We start from the raw sequence: 20,889 nt of genomic DNA on the forward strand, positions 1-20,889 counted from the left end.
AAAAGGGGCTAATCTTGAAAATGGAATAAACAGCAGGGGAAAGTTCTAGATATTTCCCAATTGCAGAATGTGCTCGGTTGGGAGAGAGATCCCAGCTAGCTTACCACAACTCTTAGGTGGTCGCTGTTTTGTTGACTTCACTATTCAGAACAGCTGTGGAACGAAGCAGAGTTCACTACAAAACCAGCATCATATCATGCGGACTGTGTAACTTTATCACATTTTTAGATCAGCTCAATTTTAACCAGAACCATCGTCACGCACATGACGTCGCACAACGTCCTCTGAATATTAAGGGGGCCTAGTCCCCTAAAAATAAAATTCGGGGGACTGAAACTGCCTTGGTCGCTAGGAGTCAGCACCTGTTTCCAGCTGGTGGTTGGTATCCTGCATTGTCTTGCGCAATTTTCCAGCACTGGCAATGCCCAGAGACAGCTGTGGGGGACAGAGTTTGGCTTCATAAGGTGGTGATGGTCACTCACTCACTCAGTGTACATAAGGGCAGCTGATTTGGGGTGTCATGAAAAGGTACCAGATTTCTCAATATTGTATTTATATTATTTGTATTATTTGTATTTGTATTATATTTTACTGCAATGAAAGAAGAGAGATACTTGCAGGATCTTTTGCCTCATAGGTTGCAACAACTTGACCAACCTTAGATACTGTGTACCATGACTAAGGACTCAGCTACATTAGTCAAAAAACAGCATTTTGAATGCTGGTAAGGGATCCCAAACAGTTAAGTCCAGTCAAAGGCGACTATGGAGTGTGGCGCTCATCTTGCTTTTCAGGCTGAGGGAGCCGCTGTTTGTCTGCAGACACCTTTCTGGGTCATGCAGCCAGCATGACCAAACCGCTATTGGAGCATGGAGGACCGTGATGAGGGCCAGAGCTCACAGAAACACCATTTACCTTCCCGCCGCAGTGATACCTATTTATCTACTTGCACTGGTATGCTTTCGAACTGCTAGGTTGGCAGAAGCTGAGACAGAGCAGCTCCCCCCATCACTGAGATTCGAACTGCCGACCTTCCAGCCATCAAGCTCAAGAGGCTCAGTGGTTTAAGCACAGCGCCACCCGAATCCCTCATAAACATGCAACACCAGATGACGCTGGAGAGCAAAAAAGCAAACAACAATGCGATTTTCCATAGTGTTTTTTTTCTTTTGTTATAATGGTTTTATTTCAGACTTATTTATAGCATGTTTTTTTCCTGTGTGTAGATCCACCCCTAGTGTGGAAGATGGGTTCCTCATTTGGTAATCCACCTCCAACAGCAAAATGTCTGGCTCCACTAGCACAAGATGCTCCTTTCCCCTCTGTCTGCTACACACCTACTATTTATTTCCTCGACATCTGATGGGAGGGCGTTCCACAGGGCGGGCGCCACCACCGAGAAGGCCCTCTGCCTGGTTCCCTGTAACCTCATTTCTCACAGTGAGGGAACCACCACAAGGCCCTTGGAGCTGGACCTCAGTGTCCGGGCTGATTGATGGGGGTGGGGACACTCCTTCAAGTATACAGGGTCGAGGCCGTTTAGGGCTTTCAAGGTCAGCACCAACACTTTGAATTGTGCTGTATGTCTAGATGTGGCCAGTCACTGAATGTGAGATAGTTTGGAAACAATGGACACCACCTGGAAATCCATGGCGGGGGATAAGATAGAATATAAGCATAACAGCTAAAATAAGCAAAGTACACAGAGAAGCAAATGACAGAGTGTGCTAAAATAATGGAATTCAACTTCATGGGTTGGCGGGAAGGAGTGGTGGGGAAGAAAGCTTCCTTTGTGCTGATCTTTTCTTAATTAACTTTTTATTTTTAAAAAAAGTAGAACATATCAAGCCATTTTTACATAAAAACACATGTCGAATATATATATATATATTTATATGTTTAAGGGTATCCAGTCATCATGTATTGCTGAAAGGAGTCTATCTTTGAAAAATCTGCCTGTATTTTAAGGATGTGGATTTGGCAGACTTGTGAGTTGTTAATCCCATCCTCCTGGGACAGATCATGCAATAAATATAAAGCTGATGAGGATCTGAGGCTCTTTCTCTCTTTCTCTCTCTCAGGCTCTGATAGACACAAATAGAACTTCTAGACATGGAGATTCCCCAGTCACTTCAAAGGGAATAAGCGCTTGGGAGACTGAGAAATGGAGCCGCATGGAATTCCTGGACTGGGTCACAGGACTTCCACAAATTTGTTTATAAGTCATATTGTACATCATCAGGAGATTTTTTTGATCAAGTGGGTTATCAGTTTTCTAAATATATAAGTACCCAGAAGTGTAGCCTATAGAGCAAGTTGCTTAGTAAACTTATGGAAAGTCTTTGTCTGGTTGGATGGTTTTAATAGGAAACGGGATAACTACAGAATCACAAGAATTTGAAGGGAGCAAATAATAATAATAATAACAATAATAATTTTATTATTTGTACCCCGCCTATCTGACTGGGTTGCCACAGCCACTCTGGGCGGCTTCCAACACATATAAAAACATAATAAAACATTACACATTAAAAGTCTTCCCTATACAGGGCTGCCTTCAGATGTCTTCTAAAGGTTGTATCATCTTGACATCTGATGGAAGGGCGTTCCACAGGGTGGGTGCCACTACTGAGAAGGCCCTCTGCCTGGTTCCCTGTAACCTCACTTCTCTCAATGAGGGAACCACCAGAAGGCCCTTGCAGCTAGACCTCAGTGTCTGGGCTGAATGATGGGGGTGAAGATGCTCCTTCAAGTATACAGGGCCATGTAGTTTCACTCAACACAGCAAGCATGACTCCTCTTTGGACAAAGTAGCTTCTGGTGGGCCGTCTTCCCTGTCAGTGGGCCCTGGTGGGCTTGTGATGGCAGCCCTCCAACAGCACCAAACAACAAGGCCTGGTCAGCCTTTAAATTTCTCTCAATGCCCCAGAAGACTGTTACACCAGAAGCATCATGGGAAATTGAAAAGGTGGCTAGAGTGTCAGACGAGGAAAAAATGGGGGTGCAGGGCAGGCAATTGGGCCCTGACAGCTGCCCAAAGATTCCAGGTGCCAACACCAGGCTTGGCTGAAAGGCCGGGCCGTTTCTCCATCAGCGTCCTATAGATATTAAGGGAAAGGGGCAGAGTTATTGACAGTCTCCAACTAATTTGGAAGGACACACATTACCACACTTCCTGCTTCTTCAGAGGTCCAGGCATCCATGTGTGGTGGGAGTGGCAAGCTTCTCACATTGTCATCAGGTTTCAGATACCCTTTTCACATTGTGAGATTTCACATATCCGTTGCATGGTTCCCTGATTTCCTTGTATGTCAAAAGAAGAAAGCAGGCTGGCTGCAAGAAGGTGACTGATGGACACCAGTCAAGATGACTTGGCCAAACAAGTCAAGCCGTAAAGTACAGAGGGAAGCAAAAATAATAAAAAATATATAACGGACAACAGAAAAGCATGTATTCTTGTTAAGCCCAGGAGGGGAGGGGGAATCTGCTATTGCAGAGAACTGAACTAAATGATCCATAAACTTCCCAGTTCCATTACACTGATTGTTTATGACTTGGACCACATGAAAGCATACAAACAGTTCCGTATACATAGCAGCACCACAGCACTAATTCCGCGACCTGGCCTTCTGTACTACTGCCACATTGGCTAAAGCAATACATGGGCAACTGCACTCTATTTTTAAGAGCAGAAATATTTGTTCATATTAAAGCTAATGCCAAATACCGAAAGAAGAAATAACGGGTGATTAAGGGATTCTGTGGACACTTGCTTTGTTCTGCATAAGCAGAACCAGGACTAATTCACACATTTCCTTTCCTAATGAGGGAACACACATGACCGAGTTTACTTTTGCTTAGGTTATCCACAGGGAGATGGGAATAGGTTTCATTCTTCCAGGAAGCAGCGCAGTTGCTTGCAGATGGGAGTTACAGCATTCACTTTCCCGTTGCTTTGCCACGACCAGATCCTGCGCTCATCGCAAACCTAGCCAGCGTTAACACCTGCACCTCACTTACCAACCATGACGATTCCTATTGAAGCACACAGACCTTCCCCTTGGAAGGAGACTCTGAGGATGGAGAAATACAATCCCACATCAAGGGAAAGTAGCCATTGTTAAGATGAGCCAAGCACTGTCACTTGAAGAAGCTAGATTTGTGGCAGGCAAAGGGCAAGAGTTCTGGCCTTGCTAAAAGAATGGCACATTGGCACAAGGTGAATGCTAGGCGACTACTGGAAGGGTGATCTACAGCCTGTGCTTCCCATTCCCTTCTTCTGTGGCTAATATATATGAGCAGGAGGTGTGGTTTCATTGCATATTCCTTCATTAAGATGATAATGGTTGAATTGGCCCTAAGCCAAAATTCTTATATGAATCATTTCATATTTTTATCTGACCCCCAGTGCGTTCAACACAGAGACATGAAGTTGCAAAATATCTCGTGTGTTGCATGCAGTTCATCAAGATCTGAAGAAATTTGAACAGTCTAATTTATGTCACTATTCCTTTATGACAAGGATATATAACTGAGACCGCAAATCCTATAAGGACGTACCTGGATATAAGCTTCGCTGAACTCAGTAGGACTTACATCTGAGTAGATATGCATGGGATTGCATTAGCTATGTAAGCAGATCTAGAATAGCACCAGCAAACACATGGCTATAAGAGGGATAATGTATAAAAATAGCTTTTCAGCAAAACCTCGCCATAATTCCAACATTTCAAACAGCCGACATCTGATTAATCAGAGTGCAGATAAATTGTACGCCCTACCAGTAGGAACAGCATTCCTGAAAACATGGTAAAAAAAATTCCAACTAGAGCCAGTATAAAAGACCAGCCATAACGCACATAGACAGAAAAATCAGGACAGTCTATTTTCTTCATATTCACATAGTTTTCAAGATCAGCCATTGCCTGGACCCAGATGACGTAAAGGATTACCACCAATGTGAAGACAATACCTGAAGGAAGGAGGGAAAAAATAAGTTTTAGTAAAGATATATGATGGCTCAGTTTGCTTGAGAAATGCTTGGTATAGCCAGTGAAGGACAACGGTCAAGTTTTCCCCTAACACTAAGCCAAACCAAGCCTTAGCACAAATGGTTTGTCTCCGCCAGACAAACCATGAGCTGCAAACCCAAGAACAAAACTTCCTCACAGCTTGTGGTTTGTGTGACACCCATGCTCAGAGGCCGCACGAAGCCAAACCATTGCTTAGCTCATGGCAGCACAGCAGCAAGAGGGCCAAAGGAGGAGAACGGCAGCCGTGATCATCTCTCTTGGAACCCGCACACATGCAGGTTTGCAATAAGTCACTGTCAAACTGCACCCCACAGTCAGCTTGATATCGGCATGTCCTCAATAGCATGGAAAGCTGGAAAAAAATGTGGTGAATAGGGACCAATATGGACATGAACAGAGTTCAGATGAAGTGCCATACAGAGCAAATGCACGTGTGATAGGGTCCTATCCCACTAGACGTGCATCCAGCGTCATCTTTGTAAAACTACTATTTAGGAACTAACATTCAGTCACATCATAACTTGCTGAAGCCACTTCCTGTAACCTTAAGCTATCTCTGTTTCCCTGCCTTTCTTTCTTGCCTTTCTTCTTTCAGAACATTTATCATGCTTTGAAAGGCAGGAGAGGATCTACTGCAAGTCTAATTGCAATGTCAGTTCATTATGAAGCGGGACGTGTCAAAGGAAATGTATTTATTTTGGGAAGGCTGCTCTCAACCTCTTACGCTGACAATTGTCAGGAAGGGCCGTGTTTTTGAGCCCAGTGGCTGAGATTAACCTCATCCCTGCCATCAACTTCAAGAAGCGAGCATTTTTAGAAACATTTCAGGCTGCAAACATATTTCTTCGTTTTCAGCTTGTTAGACCTTTGCTTGGGGCACAAATATCTGTTGTTTAGTCAAACAGGATTTTTTTAAAAAAAGAAAAAAGAAAAAAGCTGCAGTGAATCGCAAGCGACTGGGGGCAATTATTTTTAAAAAGTAAAATATATGTCTCAGAGAGATTAGGATAAATAAGCACTTTCATTCTTTTTTCCCCCTCTCCCCATGCCTTTTCTATTTTCCTATTTTATTTTTAAAGGAGGCCCATGTTTGATACACAGCACTGTGGAATGAGATAAGACCCAGGCTCCTCGGAGGTCAGTCATTTCTGCCATTAACATTTATTCTTTTTAATCTGTTTCATGCGCGCGCGCGCGCACGCACACACACAGTTCTGCTCATTGCGGGGAGAGAAAAAGAACACAGAATCTTTATAAATGCCTAGGAATTCGAGAGCAATTTTCAGGCCTTCCTTATTCTTCCTGCACAGCAAAATGTCTTTCGCTCGTCAGCCATGAATGGCTGTTTATGGCACAAAGCTTACATTGCACAGACAAGAAGTCAACAGGTGCTGTAGAGAGTGACAGGAGCCTCAGGCGGGTGCCGCTGGTAAATGTAGAACTATGCTGATTTGTAAGCAATTGTTTTGCTCACAGGTTTACCTCGCAGACTTTGCTCCCACTGCGGGTGTCGTTGGGCTATGTATCGATACTTTCTCTACGCGAGTCAATAACCGAGAAGTTCCGCTGCTGAGACTTTTCGTAAGATCCAAGTTACTGCAGCGAGAGGCTGGCAGAAAATCTGAGGGTGTAATTTAGCATGAGCTTAGTAGCAAAAGGAGAAGAATAAAAAACCATCCGCACAGCTGTCTCTGTAATGATAGAGACGAATAGAAGGAACCAAAGTGTTCCACAAACAAGTGACTGAGCAGGCCTAGGGAACAGCAGGCAAGGAACAGAAACCGAAGCAGGCGTTTTTGCACCGACCTCAGAAGACTTGCATGGTTGAAGATCCTTTGCTGCCAACTCAAGTCTCTACTCTGAACACAAGAACATAAGAAAAGCCCTGCAGGATGAGGCCAGTGGCATCCTGTTCGCACAGTGGCCAACCAGATGTCAGCGGAAAGCCTGAAGGAAGGATCTGAGCAGAACAGCGTTCTCTCCATCTCTGATTCTCAGCAACCGGTATCAGAGGCAAAGTACCTCCAACAGTGGGGGTAAAACACAGCTGTCATGGCTAGATTTGGATAGCTTTATTGTCCATCAGCTTGTCCAACCCTCTTGCAAAGACATCCAAGTTGGTGGCCATCATTTCCTCTTGTGGGAGCAAATTCCGGTTTGTGCCTGGCATTAGGGTATTGGTGGTTTGCACCCCATACATGAGACTCGCAGCGCACTTCTGTACAGGTAAACTCAGAATGTAAATTCCAGGGGCTTAATCTCAGGTTAAGTGGCTATAGGATCTCAGCCAAAATGTTTCAAGTACAAATCTTGCTGCATTCAAATTGTAAACCAGAAGCTCCCTGAGAATAAATGGATTCACCCCCATACAATCAATCGTCATGGCTGGGAGCAGAGACAATAATTTCTTGACAATTATTCTGGCTTGAGGACTTTGCATGTGGCCCTCTAGATTTGAATGCGGTCTAGACAACAGAGGTTAAATGAGTACCTCTCAAACAGAGAGGGGGAAGCTTTTTTTAGTTTGAGGGCCACATCTCCTCATGAGTAATCTGAGAAAAGAAAAGCCCTGCAGGATGAGGCCAGTGGCATCCTGTTCGCACAATACCCCACTAGCATCCCAGAAAAAACAGGACATCCCATTTTCTCACAAGAGAGCATGGCAGCCATTTTGAGTGCTGTGATCTTGTGCGATTTTTGGGTGCCATGCAAGCACGTCCCAGAAAAAAGGTGTCTTTTGGATCCTTGTGCAGATCATGTGACTCACGCAGGAGCATGGGCAAGAAGACGTGCGTCCTGGTTTTGGGACTCAAAATGTTGAAGGGCATGGGTCACATACCAGTGTTGGCTGGTGCCATAGGGCAGGGCGACAGCTGTGATTCCTACTTTTGCACTGTAGGCCACGTTTCAGCCATGCCAATGTCAGAGGTTTCTACACACAAATCTCTCACACAGGCAAGTAAGAGGCACTGCCACAGCTCAAGGACACGTTCTAGTCAGGCAAAAGCAGTCAGGGTGGGCATGGATCAGGGTTGGCAAGGAGGGGCTGAGGAAAGGGGGTGTGGCCTATGAAGGGATTATTGCCTGGGCTCAAGGGCCGGATAAAGAGTCCTGGAGGGCAACATTTGGCCCATAAACCTGTGGTCTCCCATCCATGCTCCAAATACTTTAAATTATTCATACCAACAGGAACTGAAAAGCAGGAGATTCTGAACAGTACCAAACTGCTAGACTGATGGAGAACTACTGCTGCCAGCATTGGGCATGAATTCTTGGATTATGTGCAAACAGACACTGGCCACAAACTACAAAAGCACATATTGCAAAAGCAGAGCCACAATGCAAACAGAATTCCCCACACATTTCCTCCAATACTTAGTCCACAAAGTGCTTTATATTGTCTATTATTATCATCTTATTGATTAAAGAAACGGAGATTAGAGACAATAGCAATAAGCTTTCTTGGGCAAGTAGGAATTTCAGTTCAGGTGTTCTAGATCCAAGCCAAGCATTCTCTTGACGTACTGGACCTCACAGGCAAATCACACAGACCACCAAGAAAACTACATGAAGGAGCTTTCCCAGATTTAGACGGTGAGACTCTTACTCTCAGGGTTCTGGGTTTGAGCCCCACGCTAGGCAAAAAGAGATTCCTGCATTGTAGGTCGTTTGACTAGATGACCCTCATGGTCGCTACCAACTGTACAATTCCGTGATTCCATGACAGTGTGGCTTTGACACTGTTCCCTTTTCTTTACATTATAATCCTTCCAACCGCCAAGGCCTGGGAATGAATGTCTTATGCGGTGTTGGAAGACAGATTCAGAATGCTAGATCAATCCTAGGACCATCCTACTTTATTAAAACTTAATAATACCTTGTGTGCCCTTCTTGCATTATATAATTAGTATGATTACACATATATTATATAATTACATAAAATTATTATGCAGTGCAGGAGATTGGACTAGATGACCCTTCCAGCTCTACAATTCTATTATCCTATGATTCTATTATTATTATTATTATTATTATTATTATTATTATTATTATATGCCCTAGACCAGGCATAGGCAAACTCTGGCCCTCCAGATGTTTCGGACTACAATTCCCATCATCCCTGAGTTAGGGATGATGGGAAATGTAGTCCCAAACATGTGGAGGGCCGTGCTTTGCCTATGCCTGGTCTAGACCTATTAAAATGAACCATAGCTGCAACATGAACTCTCCCAATTCTTCCCCAGTGCCCATTTTCTTCTGCGAGCCTTCTGCCAGAAAGCCTCCAAAATAGCACGCAGAATTCCCTTGATGTGCATTTTTGTTTTGTTCTGTTTTGTTTTTAAAGAAAACCAAACCCACAATTCTAGGCCGAATGTTGCAAGTTTTTTGTTTTGTTTTGTTTTTAAAGGAGCAGGGGTGGTTGAATTTGGATTAAAACGTTTAACACTTACCAGCAGTGATGAAAAAGCCTCCCCCAACTTTGTACAATGCGTGGCTCCCAAAGGGTGCAGCGCAGATGATGAAGAAGCTCGCCACGACCACAGTGACCACTCCCAGCAGCATGAGAACAGACCAGAAGCCACGATAAACTAGAGGTTATCAGGGGAAGGCAGGAAAGATACAGAAAGAGGATTTTTCAAAAACATCCTTACAACACAAGGCCATTTTACAAAGTCCCATCCCCACCTCCCATTTTCATTTTCTTCATCACCAAAGCTGATCATTTATTCTAACACGGCTTCCTGTGCCTTAGTGATCTAAGACGCCATATGTCTTTCATTACACTCGAACGCCAAATCCTATCAGATGATCTTGGAATATAATAACGTTAAGTATACGTGTATACGGTTAATAAGTATACAGTATACGTGTGCGGTTAATAAGTTCGTTTACTTGGGGAATGGAAATGGTTCATAAAATGGTGTGCTGAACTGTAGCCAAGATTCTTCTAGATAATTATACGGTTTCGCTAGATAACAACCAAGTTCACCAAAGTAGAAACAGACACAAGAAAGAAAGCTCATTTGTGCATTCCTAGGACAGGGCCAGTTTAAGGATTCAGAATCCTTCCTACTTAAAAAAAAACCACAGAGATTTCATGAAGCTTGTGTATTTTGGGGGGAAATACACTGGTGTGTGGTTTTTAAAATGAAACTGAAAACACCAACAGGACAACCGGGGGCGGGGGGGAATATATCAAACGAGGAAGTCAAGTCTGCCTATCGCCATAGCCATTCAGTTCTTTGTATATTATTCAATTCAAAATGCAAAACTACAGAATCTCATTGAGCCAAGGGCAAGCAATGCTGAATTAATGGAAGCAGCTGGTGATAAATGGGCTGAGAGTTTTCTGACATATGGTGGCCCCCCAAAAATGTTCATAACACAATAATTTAGCTGCTTAATTACACATCTATTTTCGGAGACACTTTAAAGACCGTGGCCGCGGAAATAAATTCGTTCTGTACATTGTAAAAAGGGGAATATTAATTCCTCTTGTTAGACAAATTATTTTATAGCCTGTTTTCCTAGAGCTAAAATGGAGGAGATAAGGAAAGAAAGTGTAGGCCTATGTATCATGGGTGACAGTTTAAGTTTAATAAGTGGATATCAAAAACAGTTTAATACCAGGTTTTGGTATTAATAGCACTGAACTAAGACAACCTATACTCATTCAACCAATCATATGTGACTGACGATGTCTCATAAATCTTACAGTATATGAGAATTCTAGCAATCCACACTGTATATATTATCTTCAATGGAAGCAGACATTTGTATTTTCATTTCATAAATTGACCTTTAGTTTCCTTCGTTTATAACTATTCTGCAAATATAATTCTAAAAATATATTAAATAACTAGATGATAGAGATAGATAGATGATAGATACATACATGATGATAGATAGATAGATAGATAGATAGATAGATAGATAGATAGATAGAGATGATAGATAGATAGATAGATAGATAGATAGATAGATGATAGATAGATAGATGATAGACAGATAGATAGATGATAGATATAGAGTCATTGTAGGTCATTCCATTGTTTTAAAAATATATTCTTGCATGACAAGCACCCCACCTTGCCACACCCTGGAATTTATTACTTTGGCCAAATTGTTTTTCGCAGCTACTTGTTGAACTTCATTTGTGGCTACAGACAAAAATTCCATAAGGAAAAACAACAACCAAACAATTGTTGGAAGTCATGAAAGTTTGACATGCCCGCAATGTGGTTGGCACTGAGTAGACCCAATCCTTGATACCCACGAACATTGTGCTCTGTGATGGTACCAGGACATGTAATGAGGCCTTTTAAAACTGAAGACTGTAGGCAGGTTCAAATGTGGAGAACCTTTCTACTTTGGGGCATGCCATTTACGCCTATTTTGCGTAGATTATTTGTTTAGATTATCCAGAACCACGAAGGTCCTCAACTTTAGAAGTCTTTTCCATTGGTGGTTCATCAAAGCATGCCTTCTTTAAATGGTGTAAGAGCTTTTCATTCAATTTTATTGGTTGATCGTGTTCATTCAAACTACCAGGAATAGTGCAAGATAGAGATAAGGTAGGATAGTTAATATATTGCTGTCTACTCTGACACCGTGGCGTGGATAAGATATCATTCCAATTAAACTTCATTAATTCCTATAATTTTTTTCTATAAGGTTTTACCATTTGCCCACATATGCATGTAGAAATTGGGCTATTTATCAGTTGTCTTCAGGTGGCTGTGCAATCATGAGACTGTACTTAAATACTATGGGTTGAATCCACTCATGCAATGGGTCTTCTTCCTTTCCTTCTCCTGCAGCCTCCTGCAGCCTTCCCAAGATCTGCTCAAAAGGATCCACAACTCTTCAGAGCTGATATTGGGGGCACATGAGACTGCCAGAGGGAGGAGAGGAAGTTTTAAACAGAGTTGGATACAAGCTGATACAAATTATCTTCCATATATCAGTTAGACAGTTTAAATTAAAAAACTTAAAAACTTTGGTCATCAGCTGGGGGGCTAGTTAGGTCAAGGTAAAGGTAAAGGGACCCCTGACCGTTAGGTCTAGTTGCGGACAACTCTGTGGTTGCAGCGCTCATCTCGCTTTATTGGCTGAGGGAGCCGGCGTGCAGCTTCCAGGTCATGTGGCCAGCATGACTAAACCGCTTCTGGCGAACCAGAGCAGCGCACAGAAACACCGTTTACCTTCCCGCCGGAGCAGTACCTATTTATCTACTTGCACTTTGACGTGCTTTCGAACTGCTAGGTTGGCAGGAGCAGGGACCGAGCAACGGGAGCTCACCCCACTGTGGGGATTCAAACCGCCGACCTTCTGATTGGCAAGCCCTACGCTCTGTGGTTTAACCCACAGTACCACCTAGCATTATCACAGGGGGCCCCATGTTGTGCAATGAAATTTTGTCTACCAAAGCAAACACAGAAATCTTTTATGTAGTATAGTTAACCCCATCTATCAGCAAGTAGCACATTTTCTCCCTACAGTTCAAAAAAGAAAACTCTCTGAAGAATCCATTCGAGAAATCCATCCCTGGGAACAGTAAAAGGTAAAAGGTAAAGGATCCCTGGATGGTTAAGTTCAGTTAAAGGCAGCTATGGGGTTGCAGCACTCATCTCGTTTTCAGGCCGAGGGAGCCAGCATTTCCCCACAGACAGCTTTCTGGGTCATGTGGCCAGCATGACTAAACCGCTTCTGGTGCAACGGAACACCGTGACGGAAACCAGAGCGCACGGAAATGCCGTTTACCTTCCTGCTGCAGCGGTACCTATTTATCTACAGCGGTACCTTGGATCTCTAACTTAATCCATTCCAGGAGTCCTTTCATCTCCTAGAACCATTCAAAAACCAAGGCACAGCTTCCAATTGGCTGCAGGAGCTTCCTGCACTCAACTGGAAGCTGCGTCGGATGTTTGGCTTCCAAAAAACCTTTGCAAACCGGAACACTTACTTCCGGGTTTGCGACGTCTGGGAGCCAATTTGTTCAGGGGCCAGGCCGTTTGACAACCAAGGTACCATTGTACTTGCACTGGTGTGCTTTCGAACTGCTAAGTTGGCAGGAGCTGGGACAGAACAATGGGAGCTCACTCCGTCACGGGGATTCAAACCGCCGACCTTCCAATCGGCAAGCCCAAGAGGCTCAGTGGTTTAGACTACAGGAACAGTACAGTACATAATGCCCTATATCTTCCACTGCCGCACATAAACAGCAGTTTACAGATATTATAGTATGTCTCCCATACTGTATATAAATCAGTTTTATTTCCAATATTTACATTCAAAATCTTTCTAAAGTGAAGCAGTGTAGGAAAGTAGCAGAGAAATTCGACCTGGGCTATGTATTCCATGTCTGGCTACTCTTGTTGTTGCAACAGGATGACAGAGAATAGTTTCCATAACTTAACTGTGCAACATTTTTCTTCATCATGTCACAGCACTTGCCTTGGCAATGTTACCCAAAGCTAAAAATATAATTGAGTCAGGACAGGACAAGGAAGACAGAACTGAATGGGCTGTACCCAAGTCTGATTTCTCAAATAGCAATATCGTTCCGGCATCTCTCAGGTAGGCGCCATTTCCATTCTAAGAGAACGAGGGAAGTGTCCATGGTGAATCCTGGAACCACTTTTTCTAGAAAAATAGCACTAGCCAGAACTAATATATTATTATCATCACCAAATAGGAGTTAGTGGGTTTTTTTTGTATTTTCGATTCATGATTGTTCAGAAAAGTTGTTCTTTATGGCTGTATTATTATTATTATTATTTTTAAAAATCAATATCCTAGACGACTGTTTGGCTCTTAACCAATTATTTGTTCAATCAATATGTGCTCACTTATTTAAAAATCTCAGAGACGACATCTCTGAAAGCAAAGAGCAGTTTCCAGAATGGGGCACACAACTTTCAGTTGCTATTGCTCACAGCTAACAGAAACAACTGTCTTTACCAAGGGTGCTTGGTTGTTGTTTTTTAAAAGGTGCTTTTTCCCATTTGCAAATACAGAATCTGGAACGCTTCACATCAACACACAGCACAAGGCAAAATGCAAGCTACAGAAGGATCACATTTGCATAGATTTCTGAGAAGATCTATTAGGTTCAGCTGCCTGCCTGCAGTTTCAGCCTGAAAAGAATTATCTGCTAACTTTAAGCGGTAGAAATGATGTTTCTGTTTTATCATAGTTGGGTAGGCATGTGGGATTAATAACACCAGATAAGGCTTGCAATCCTGCTTATGTTTACTTGGGAGTAAGATTCCTTGAGTTCAGTGGGATTCATCTTTCAGTAAGCATATATGTCAGGCTAGAAGACTTGTAAAGGTAAAAGGTAAAGGGACCCCTGACCATTAGGTCCAGTCGCAGCTGACTCTGGGGTTGTGGCGCTCATCTCGCTTTATTGGCCGAGGGAGCCGGCGTGCAGCTTCCGGGTGATGTGGCTAGCATGACTAAGTCGCTTCTGGCGAACCAGAGCAGCACATGGAAACGCCGTTTACCTTCCCACCGCTCCGGTACCTATTTATCTACTTGCACTTTGACATGCTTTCGAACTGCTAGGTTGGCAGGAGCAGGGACCCGTCGTAGGGATTCGAACTGCCGACCTTCTGATCGGCAAGTCCTAGGCTCTGTGGTTTAACCCACAGCGCCACCCGCGTCCCTTAGACTTAGTCCTTGTTTTATGCCCAGTTGGTGATGCATAACATCACCATAGCATACCCTCCCTCCAACATCCCACAGAAGAAAATCAGGACGTGCATATTTTGGGGCCACACTCCCGTGGGAGCCAGGTGACTTGCACGAGAGCATGGCCCCCAAAGCAGGGATCTTTGGGGGCCACACTCTTGCAGGAACCAAAGCAGGACATCCCGCGATCCCATCAGAAGCCAGTGTGGGTCCTGTAAGTTTGGGATGTCCCACTCAGTGGGACAGTAGACGAGTATGCTATAGTTAGAATTAAAAGATGTAATGGGAGATAACGTTTAACAGAAATGGAATGCCAGGCATCCATCAGTGACAAATAGACTGAGAAATGCAATGCGCTTAACACTCAGAACAAATATAATCTTCAGTGTGCACACATTGTAAGCAAAGGTGACAAATACTTTGCCGCATACTTCTTGTCTTGGAAATTAAGAGTTACCTTGGGAAATGGGTAGCTGAGGACACGAAAAGGGATTCTAAAAAGAAGAATGCAGGGTCCCAAAGACAAACAACAATATATCAAATGCTGTGTAATAATAATACAGTGGTACCTCGGGTTAAGTACTTAATTCGTTCCGGAGGTCTGTACTTAACCTGAAACTGTTCTTAACCTGAAGCACCACATTAGCTAATGGGGCCTCTCGCTGCTGCCGCTGCGCCGCCGTAGCACGATTTCTGTTCTCATCCTGAAGCAAAGTTCTTAACCTGAAGCACTATTTCTGGGTTAGCGGAGTCTGTAACCTGAAGCGTATGTAACCTGAAGTGTATGTAACCTGAGGTACCACTGTAGTTGCATTACTTCTTCACTGTGAACTGACTTGTTATGTGGTAGTGCCGGCTTATGGCAAATATTAGATCTAAATTTTAGAACTCTACATTTTCAATTGTCTCTGGAAAACAGCAATTTAAAACCTGAACATTTATTTAATCCTATTGCTCTGGGTAGTGAAAATCTTAAGATCGTAGTTAGCAATGAGATTGGTCCATATGAAGAAATTAAAGATGAGCATTTCTGTGTCATGGTGATTCCCAAGTATCATAAACACTGCAATCCTATACAGTTCTGCAATCCATTGAGTTCAGTGAAGCTTACTCCTACTATGTAAGTGGGAATGAGCTTGCAGCCTAAGAATGTCTGCAGGTAAGCCAGAAATAACAGCAAATTTCTTCCTGTTTTCTTCTAGATAGGCACGACTATTTAGAATGGGTTAACAAATTGTTGTTGCCTTTGAGGCAGCAATAGAACAGTCAGGAAGCTACATTTCTGTGGATCGTTTAAAATCAAAGATAATGCAATTTTAAGTACTGATGTCTTGGTGCAATTAGGTCAATTTGAAACAGCACCAATGTTTAAACACAACACATGCTTTATAAAATAGTAAAGGTAAAGCTAAAGAGACCCCTGACCATTAGGTCCAGTCGTGGCCGACTCTGGGGTTGCGGCGCTCATCTCGCTTTATTGGCTGAGGGAGCTGCCCTTTACCTTCCCGCTGGAGCGGTACCTATTTATCTACTTGCACTTTGACGTGCTTTCAAACTGTTAGGTTGGCAGGAGCAGGAACCGAGCAATGGGAGCTCACCCCGTCGCAGGGATTCGAACCGCTGACCACCTGATCAGCGAGTCCTAGGCTCTGTGGTTTAACCCACAGCGCCACACGCGTCCCAATAAAAAATAAAATAGTATATGATGCCAAATCAAATCACATGACACAAAAGCTTACATCACAGAAATGGAACAAGGTGTAAGTAGGACTTTTTTTCCAATTAAAGCACTTATGGTAGATAAGAATCAGTTTCAATGCACACATTTAGGAGGTGCTGCTGTATAGCGATCATTAATGAAACAGCAATGGCAAATTATATTGATTGAAACATATGAAATAGTGGGTGGAAATCAACTAAGCCAGGGGTCGGCAAACGTTTTCAGCAGGGGGCCGGTCCACTGTCCCTCAGACCTTGTGGGGGGCCATACTATTTTTTGGGGGGGGGAGAACAATTTTGCTATGCCCCCCAAATAACCCAGAGATGCATTTTAAGTAAAAGCACACATTCTACTTATGTAAAAACACCAGGCAAATAACCCAGAAATAACCCAGAAATGCATTTTAAATAAAAGGACACATTCTACTCATGTAAAAACACGCTGATTCCTGGACCATCCGTGGGCCAGATTTAGAAGGCGCTTGGACCAGATCCGGCCCCCGGGCCTTAGTTTGCCTCCCCAGAAACTAAGCTTTACTCAGATTGCAGCATGGTCCTTTTAGCTTAGGATTCTGTTTTCCAACAGGACAGCTCTCGCGCAAGTCGTGAAAGCGATAGCGCTATTGACACAGTAGTGAACAGGAAAATACTTACTAATTGCTGAGTTGTAGGCAGTTGAATTGTGCTCATCTCGGAAGAACGGAAACGGAGAGAGATAGGCATGGGTGCAGTTTTTCGTAGGCGACTGGTTTGCTGAAAAACAGCAACAGCACACATTAAAACTACTGTCCTGCATTTATTGGAATCTGCAGAGAAAGCAGTTAGACATACCATGACCTAGACATGTCTATCTTTACAGTGATACAGAGAAGGGATTGATCCATGGTGCAACAAACTCCGATGGACATCAGGCAGGCAATGGATGTTAGATGCTTTCGCTTTCGATTAAAAACATTCCTCTTTTCCAGCTTTTCCCAACTGTTTATATCAGTTCCTAGCTTTCTAGCTATTGTAATTGATACTATTGTTTGATTGCTGTTTTATTAAGAAGGCTTTTGTTATAAAATGTGCCTTAAAGTGCATACATTGAGTAAGTATGGGGTACAGTGGTACCTCAGTTTTCGAACGTCTCCGTTGACTAACGTTTCGGAACTCAAACACCATAAACCCGGAAGGAAATGCTTCAGTTTTCGAATGTGCCTCAGAAGTCAAACCGGAAACACAGCTTCCATATTGAGATTTCCGCTTTGAGGCTTCCATTTGAGTTTTCAGTTTTCGAATGTTTCGGAACTTGAACAGTCTTCCGGAACGGATTATGTTCGAAAACCAAGGTACCACTGTAGTCAGTGGGGTGTTATCCAGATATTTTAAACCTCAACTCCCATTAACCTCAACTAATGGGCAGAGATTATGAGAGCTGGAGGAAACAATATTCCTTTATCTACCTCTTTATTTAATTTCTATCCTGCTCTTCTTCCCAAATGGGCTTAGTGTGGCAAACAACAAAACTGCAAAGCAATACAAACAAATGTTTTGCTTTGTTTAAAACATTTAAAACATTAAAAAAAATTCAAAACATTTTTTTCAAAAGACCCAGATTATTATTTCATATTGGCTACACCTGCACTAAGTGTCTGTTCCTGAGTTTTGTTGTTTGGCTAAAGCATTGCTACTGTTTACTGATTGTATGGTTCTAAATTATGTTATTGCAAAGCGTTCTTGTGTGTTATATTGAAAGGAGGGCCATGCATATTTCAATAAAATAATTAATAGCTATCATACTTGAACTTTTCAAGCACTGCAAGCAGCTCATACGCCATCATTTAATCTGTCCTGTTCTGCATGCCACCTGTTTTTCATTATGATTCGTTATTTTTAAAGCTCCCAGGATAATGAGGTGCAGTACAAACTAAAAAAAAAGACCCTGCCTGCCTGCGGGTTTGCAATATAAATCAAATATATTTTGTGCTAGAGTAGTGCATGAGGAAAGTAAACCCAAATTCAAGTATATTCTCCTACCTGTTCAACTGCTTGAACAAGCAGAGGCATCCAAAATGACGTAAAACCTAGTGCAAGAGCCTTTGCCAACCTGGTGCCCTCCATATATTTTGGACTACAATTCATATATATATATATATATATATATATATATATATTCTGTTTTACAATTTAAAGTACTCATTTTTACATCCTTAAGATATCAAAGACTTCCCTTCTTCTCTTTCCATGGTTCATTTTACATATCATAAATCCCTGCATATTTTACAAAAAACTATACCATTCAGTATTCCATTATGACATACATCAAAACTTATTTACACTGTTGAATTTATCTTAATGCTGCCAGCATTTTCAGCTGCGCACAGTTATTTCCCATATATTCAATAAACATTTTCCAGTTTTCTCTAAACGTATCTTCTTCTCGTTCTCTTATTCTATATGTTAAGTCTGCAAGCTGCACATATTCTGTCAACTTAGGTTGCCATTTTCTTTGGTTGGGACCTCGCCCGTTTTCCATTTGGGGGCTAACAAAACATGGGCCGCAGTCATGGCATACATAAATAATCTTTTTTGACACCTGGAAATTTCAGTCTGAATTATCCCCAACAGAAAAGACTCTGGGGGGCTTTGGACTACAATTCTCATCAGCCCCATCTATCCTGGCTGTTGACAAATGCTATAGCAGTGTGTGAACTCTTATACGAGCTGTTGCAAACACATTTGAATAATGTACTTGTACAAGCATTTGCAGAATTGCACCAAAGGGATCCCTCTGTGATCACTGCGAAACATCACAGCATTGTTGCTCCTAATGTGTGAGCAAACATCTATGATGACCACCACTTTAAGAATCAGGGCATTATACAAATAGTGCTCTTTTGGGAAATGTTGACATACTTTAAATAAAAGCACCAATTCTAAGTAAAATTATATTGCCAAAAAGGGGGATACTTACTGTACCAAAACTTTAACATACTGTGGGCATTCTCTTCGACATTCCCATCAAACCAGCACCTCCAGAAAAAACCCTCATGGTGGAAAGTTACTCTCTCTTCCTGTATAAAAGAAACATGTAAATTGCTATTCACCAAGTGGAGCTCTACTCCCTGTGTAAATATAGACACATACAGGCAAGTAAAAAATAGGGGGGAAATGTTAATAAAGGTTTCTGAAGATGCCTACAAAATTATGGGGAGGGGGGTTAATATCTCTGCTGGTTCTGAACGTAACTGACCAAAATGAGAATCACATAATATCATCTCCTGGATGTTAATAGTATTCAGATGAGGCTCACAGTAACCTATACAGAGTGTTCCTCATCTGTAAGAGATATTTCTGGTGAGAAAGAAGCAAGCACCTTTGTGGTCCTACTGCAAGATGCCATTCAGAGGAATAAAAATATATACTAACCCTGGTGTCATTCAAGCCTTCAGAACACCTTCCAACCTCTGTAGCAAGAAGCCAATAGTCCGTTCCAAAGGCAGTCAAAAAGAACAAGATTCCGAGAGCTCCAAATAAGCCTCCAAAAAAGATCCCGACTCTCAATTTCATTGCTGAGTTGTTTGTTTGTTTGTTTGTTGTTGTTCTTTGACAAAACGGACGTGAAAGATTTATAATATACTTTTAGTGAGAAAGAAAAACCTCCCCCGAAAAACAGCGCATCGAGGATTAAACTGCCGGACCAGAAGTTCTTCCGAAAGAATTGAAGTCTTGAAAGAAGTTGGGTTTTTTTAAAAAAAAAATCTTTCTCAATGGGTTTCCCACTTGTGCTGTGGTTTGATTAGTGCTCCATTAAAGTGCAGCCTAACGAATAGACAGGACTTCTATTTTAGGACACTCCATGGAAGAAGGAACTTGACAGGCTTTCCCTTCGCTAGGAGTGGCCAGCCCAAAATAGCTGACCTTCCCTTAGCTGGGTATTGACTGGAAATATTGTGGCACTTGGTGCATCAACAGACCTGGAAGAGAGATGAAGTTACTGCGTGCCCTTGTTACTCAGCGCAGGTTTGAGTTTCAACTCCAGCAAGCATGTACGCCATGTAATCAATGTATCTACCGCCCATAAGCAGGCAAGGAATTGGCTCAGCCTCCATCGCAGACAAGCACACAAAAGCACAGAGCCAAGCTGAGACCCAGGAACATACACGCTACACTGAAAGCTTGGGCCTCATTGATCGACGAGCACACCCACACAATATCAGGCGTTGTTACAGAGCTTTCTTGACGGGTTAAAAGTGACAATTTAGAATAGATTTAGAAAACTTATTGATTAGAATATTTGTGTGAGATTGTATGGGAAAAATACGGAATAACAGATACATTCTTGCTTAAAATGTATATAGGAAGTGCCGTGTAAGCAATGGAAGTCAATCAATGAATTTTTAAAAATATTTTCATATTGAGATATTTGTAGAATAAATTTGGAAGAAATTATTCCAAC

General features: G+C 42.4%; 1 protein-coding gene across 1 annotated transcript; it reads right to left on the minus strand.

Annotated features, from left to right (window-relative positions):
- Nucleotides 1-1,801: 1,801 nt before the first annotated feature.
- Nucleotides 1,802-20,378, minus strand: TMEM182 (transmembrane protein 182). Its single transcript, XM_083611082.1, has 5 exons — nucleotides 19,860-20,378; nucleotides 19,405-19,504; nucleotides 17,103-17,201; nucleotides 9,485-9,622; nucleotides 1,802-4,972 (listed from the first exon to the last, which is right to left on the minus strand). The coding sequence occupies exons 1-5, from the start codon at nucleotides 19,998-20,000 to the stop codon at nucleotides 4,749-4,751; spliced, it is 702 nt and encodes a 233-aa protein (XP_083467208.1). The 5' UTR covers nucleotides 20,001-20,378; the 3' UTR covers nucleotides 1,802-4,748.
- Nucleotides 20,379-20,889: the final 511 nt, after the last annotated feature.

Source organism: Podarcis filfolensis (assembly GCF_964270895.1).
Source record: "Podarcis filfolensis genome assembly, chromosome: 4".
NCBI classification, from domain to species: Eukaryota; Metazoa; Chordata; class Lepidosauria; order Squamata; family Lacertidae; genus Podarcis; species Podarcis filfolensis.

What these genes read in the sequence shown, in the direction of transcription:
- TMEM182 (XM_083611082.1), bottom strand. Translation starts at nt 20,000, where the DNA reads ATGAAATTGAGAGTCGGGATCTTTTTTGGAGGCTTATTTGGAGCTCTC. An exon ending in TATGTTAAAGTTTTGGTACA is followed by an intron (nt 17,202 to 19,404) that starts GTAAGTATCCCC and finishes GCTGTTTTTCAG; the next exon opens with CAAACCAGTCGCCTACGAAA. An exon ending in AGGCTTTTTCATCACTGCTG is followed by an intron (nt 4,973 to 9,484) that starts GTAAGTGTTAAA and finishes TCCTTCCTTCAG; the next exon opens with GTATTGTCTTCACATTGGTG.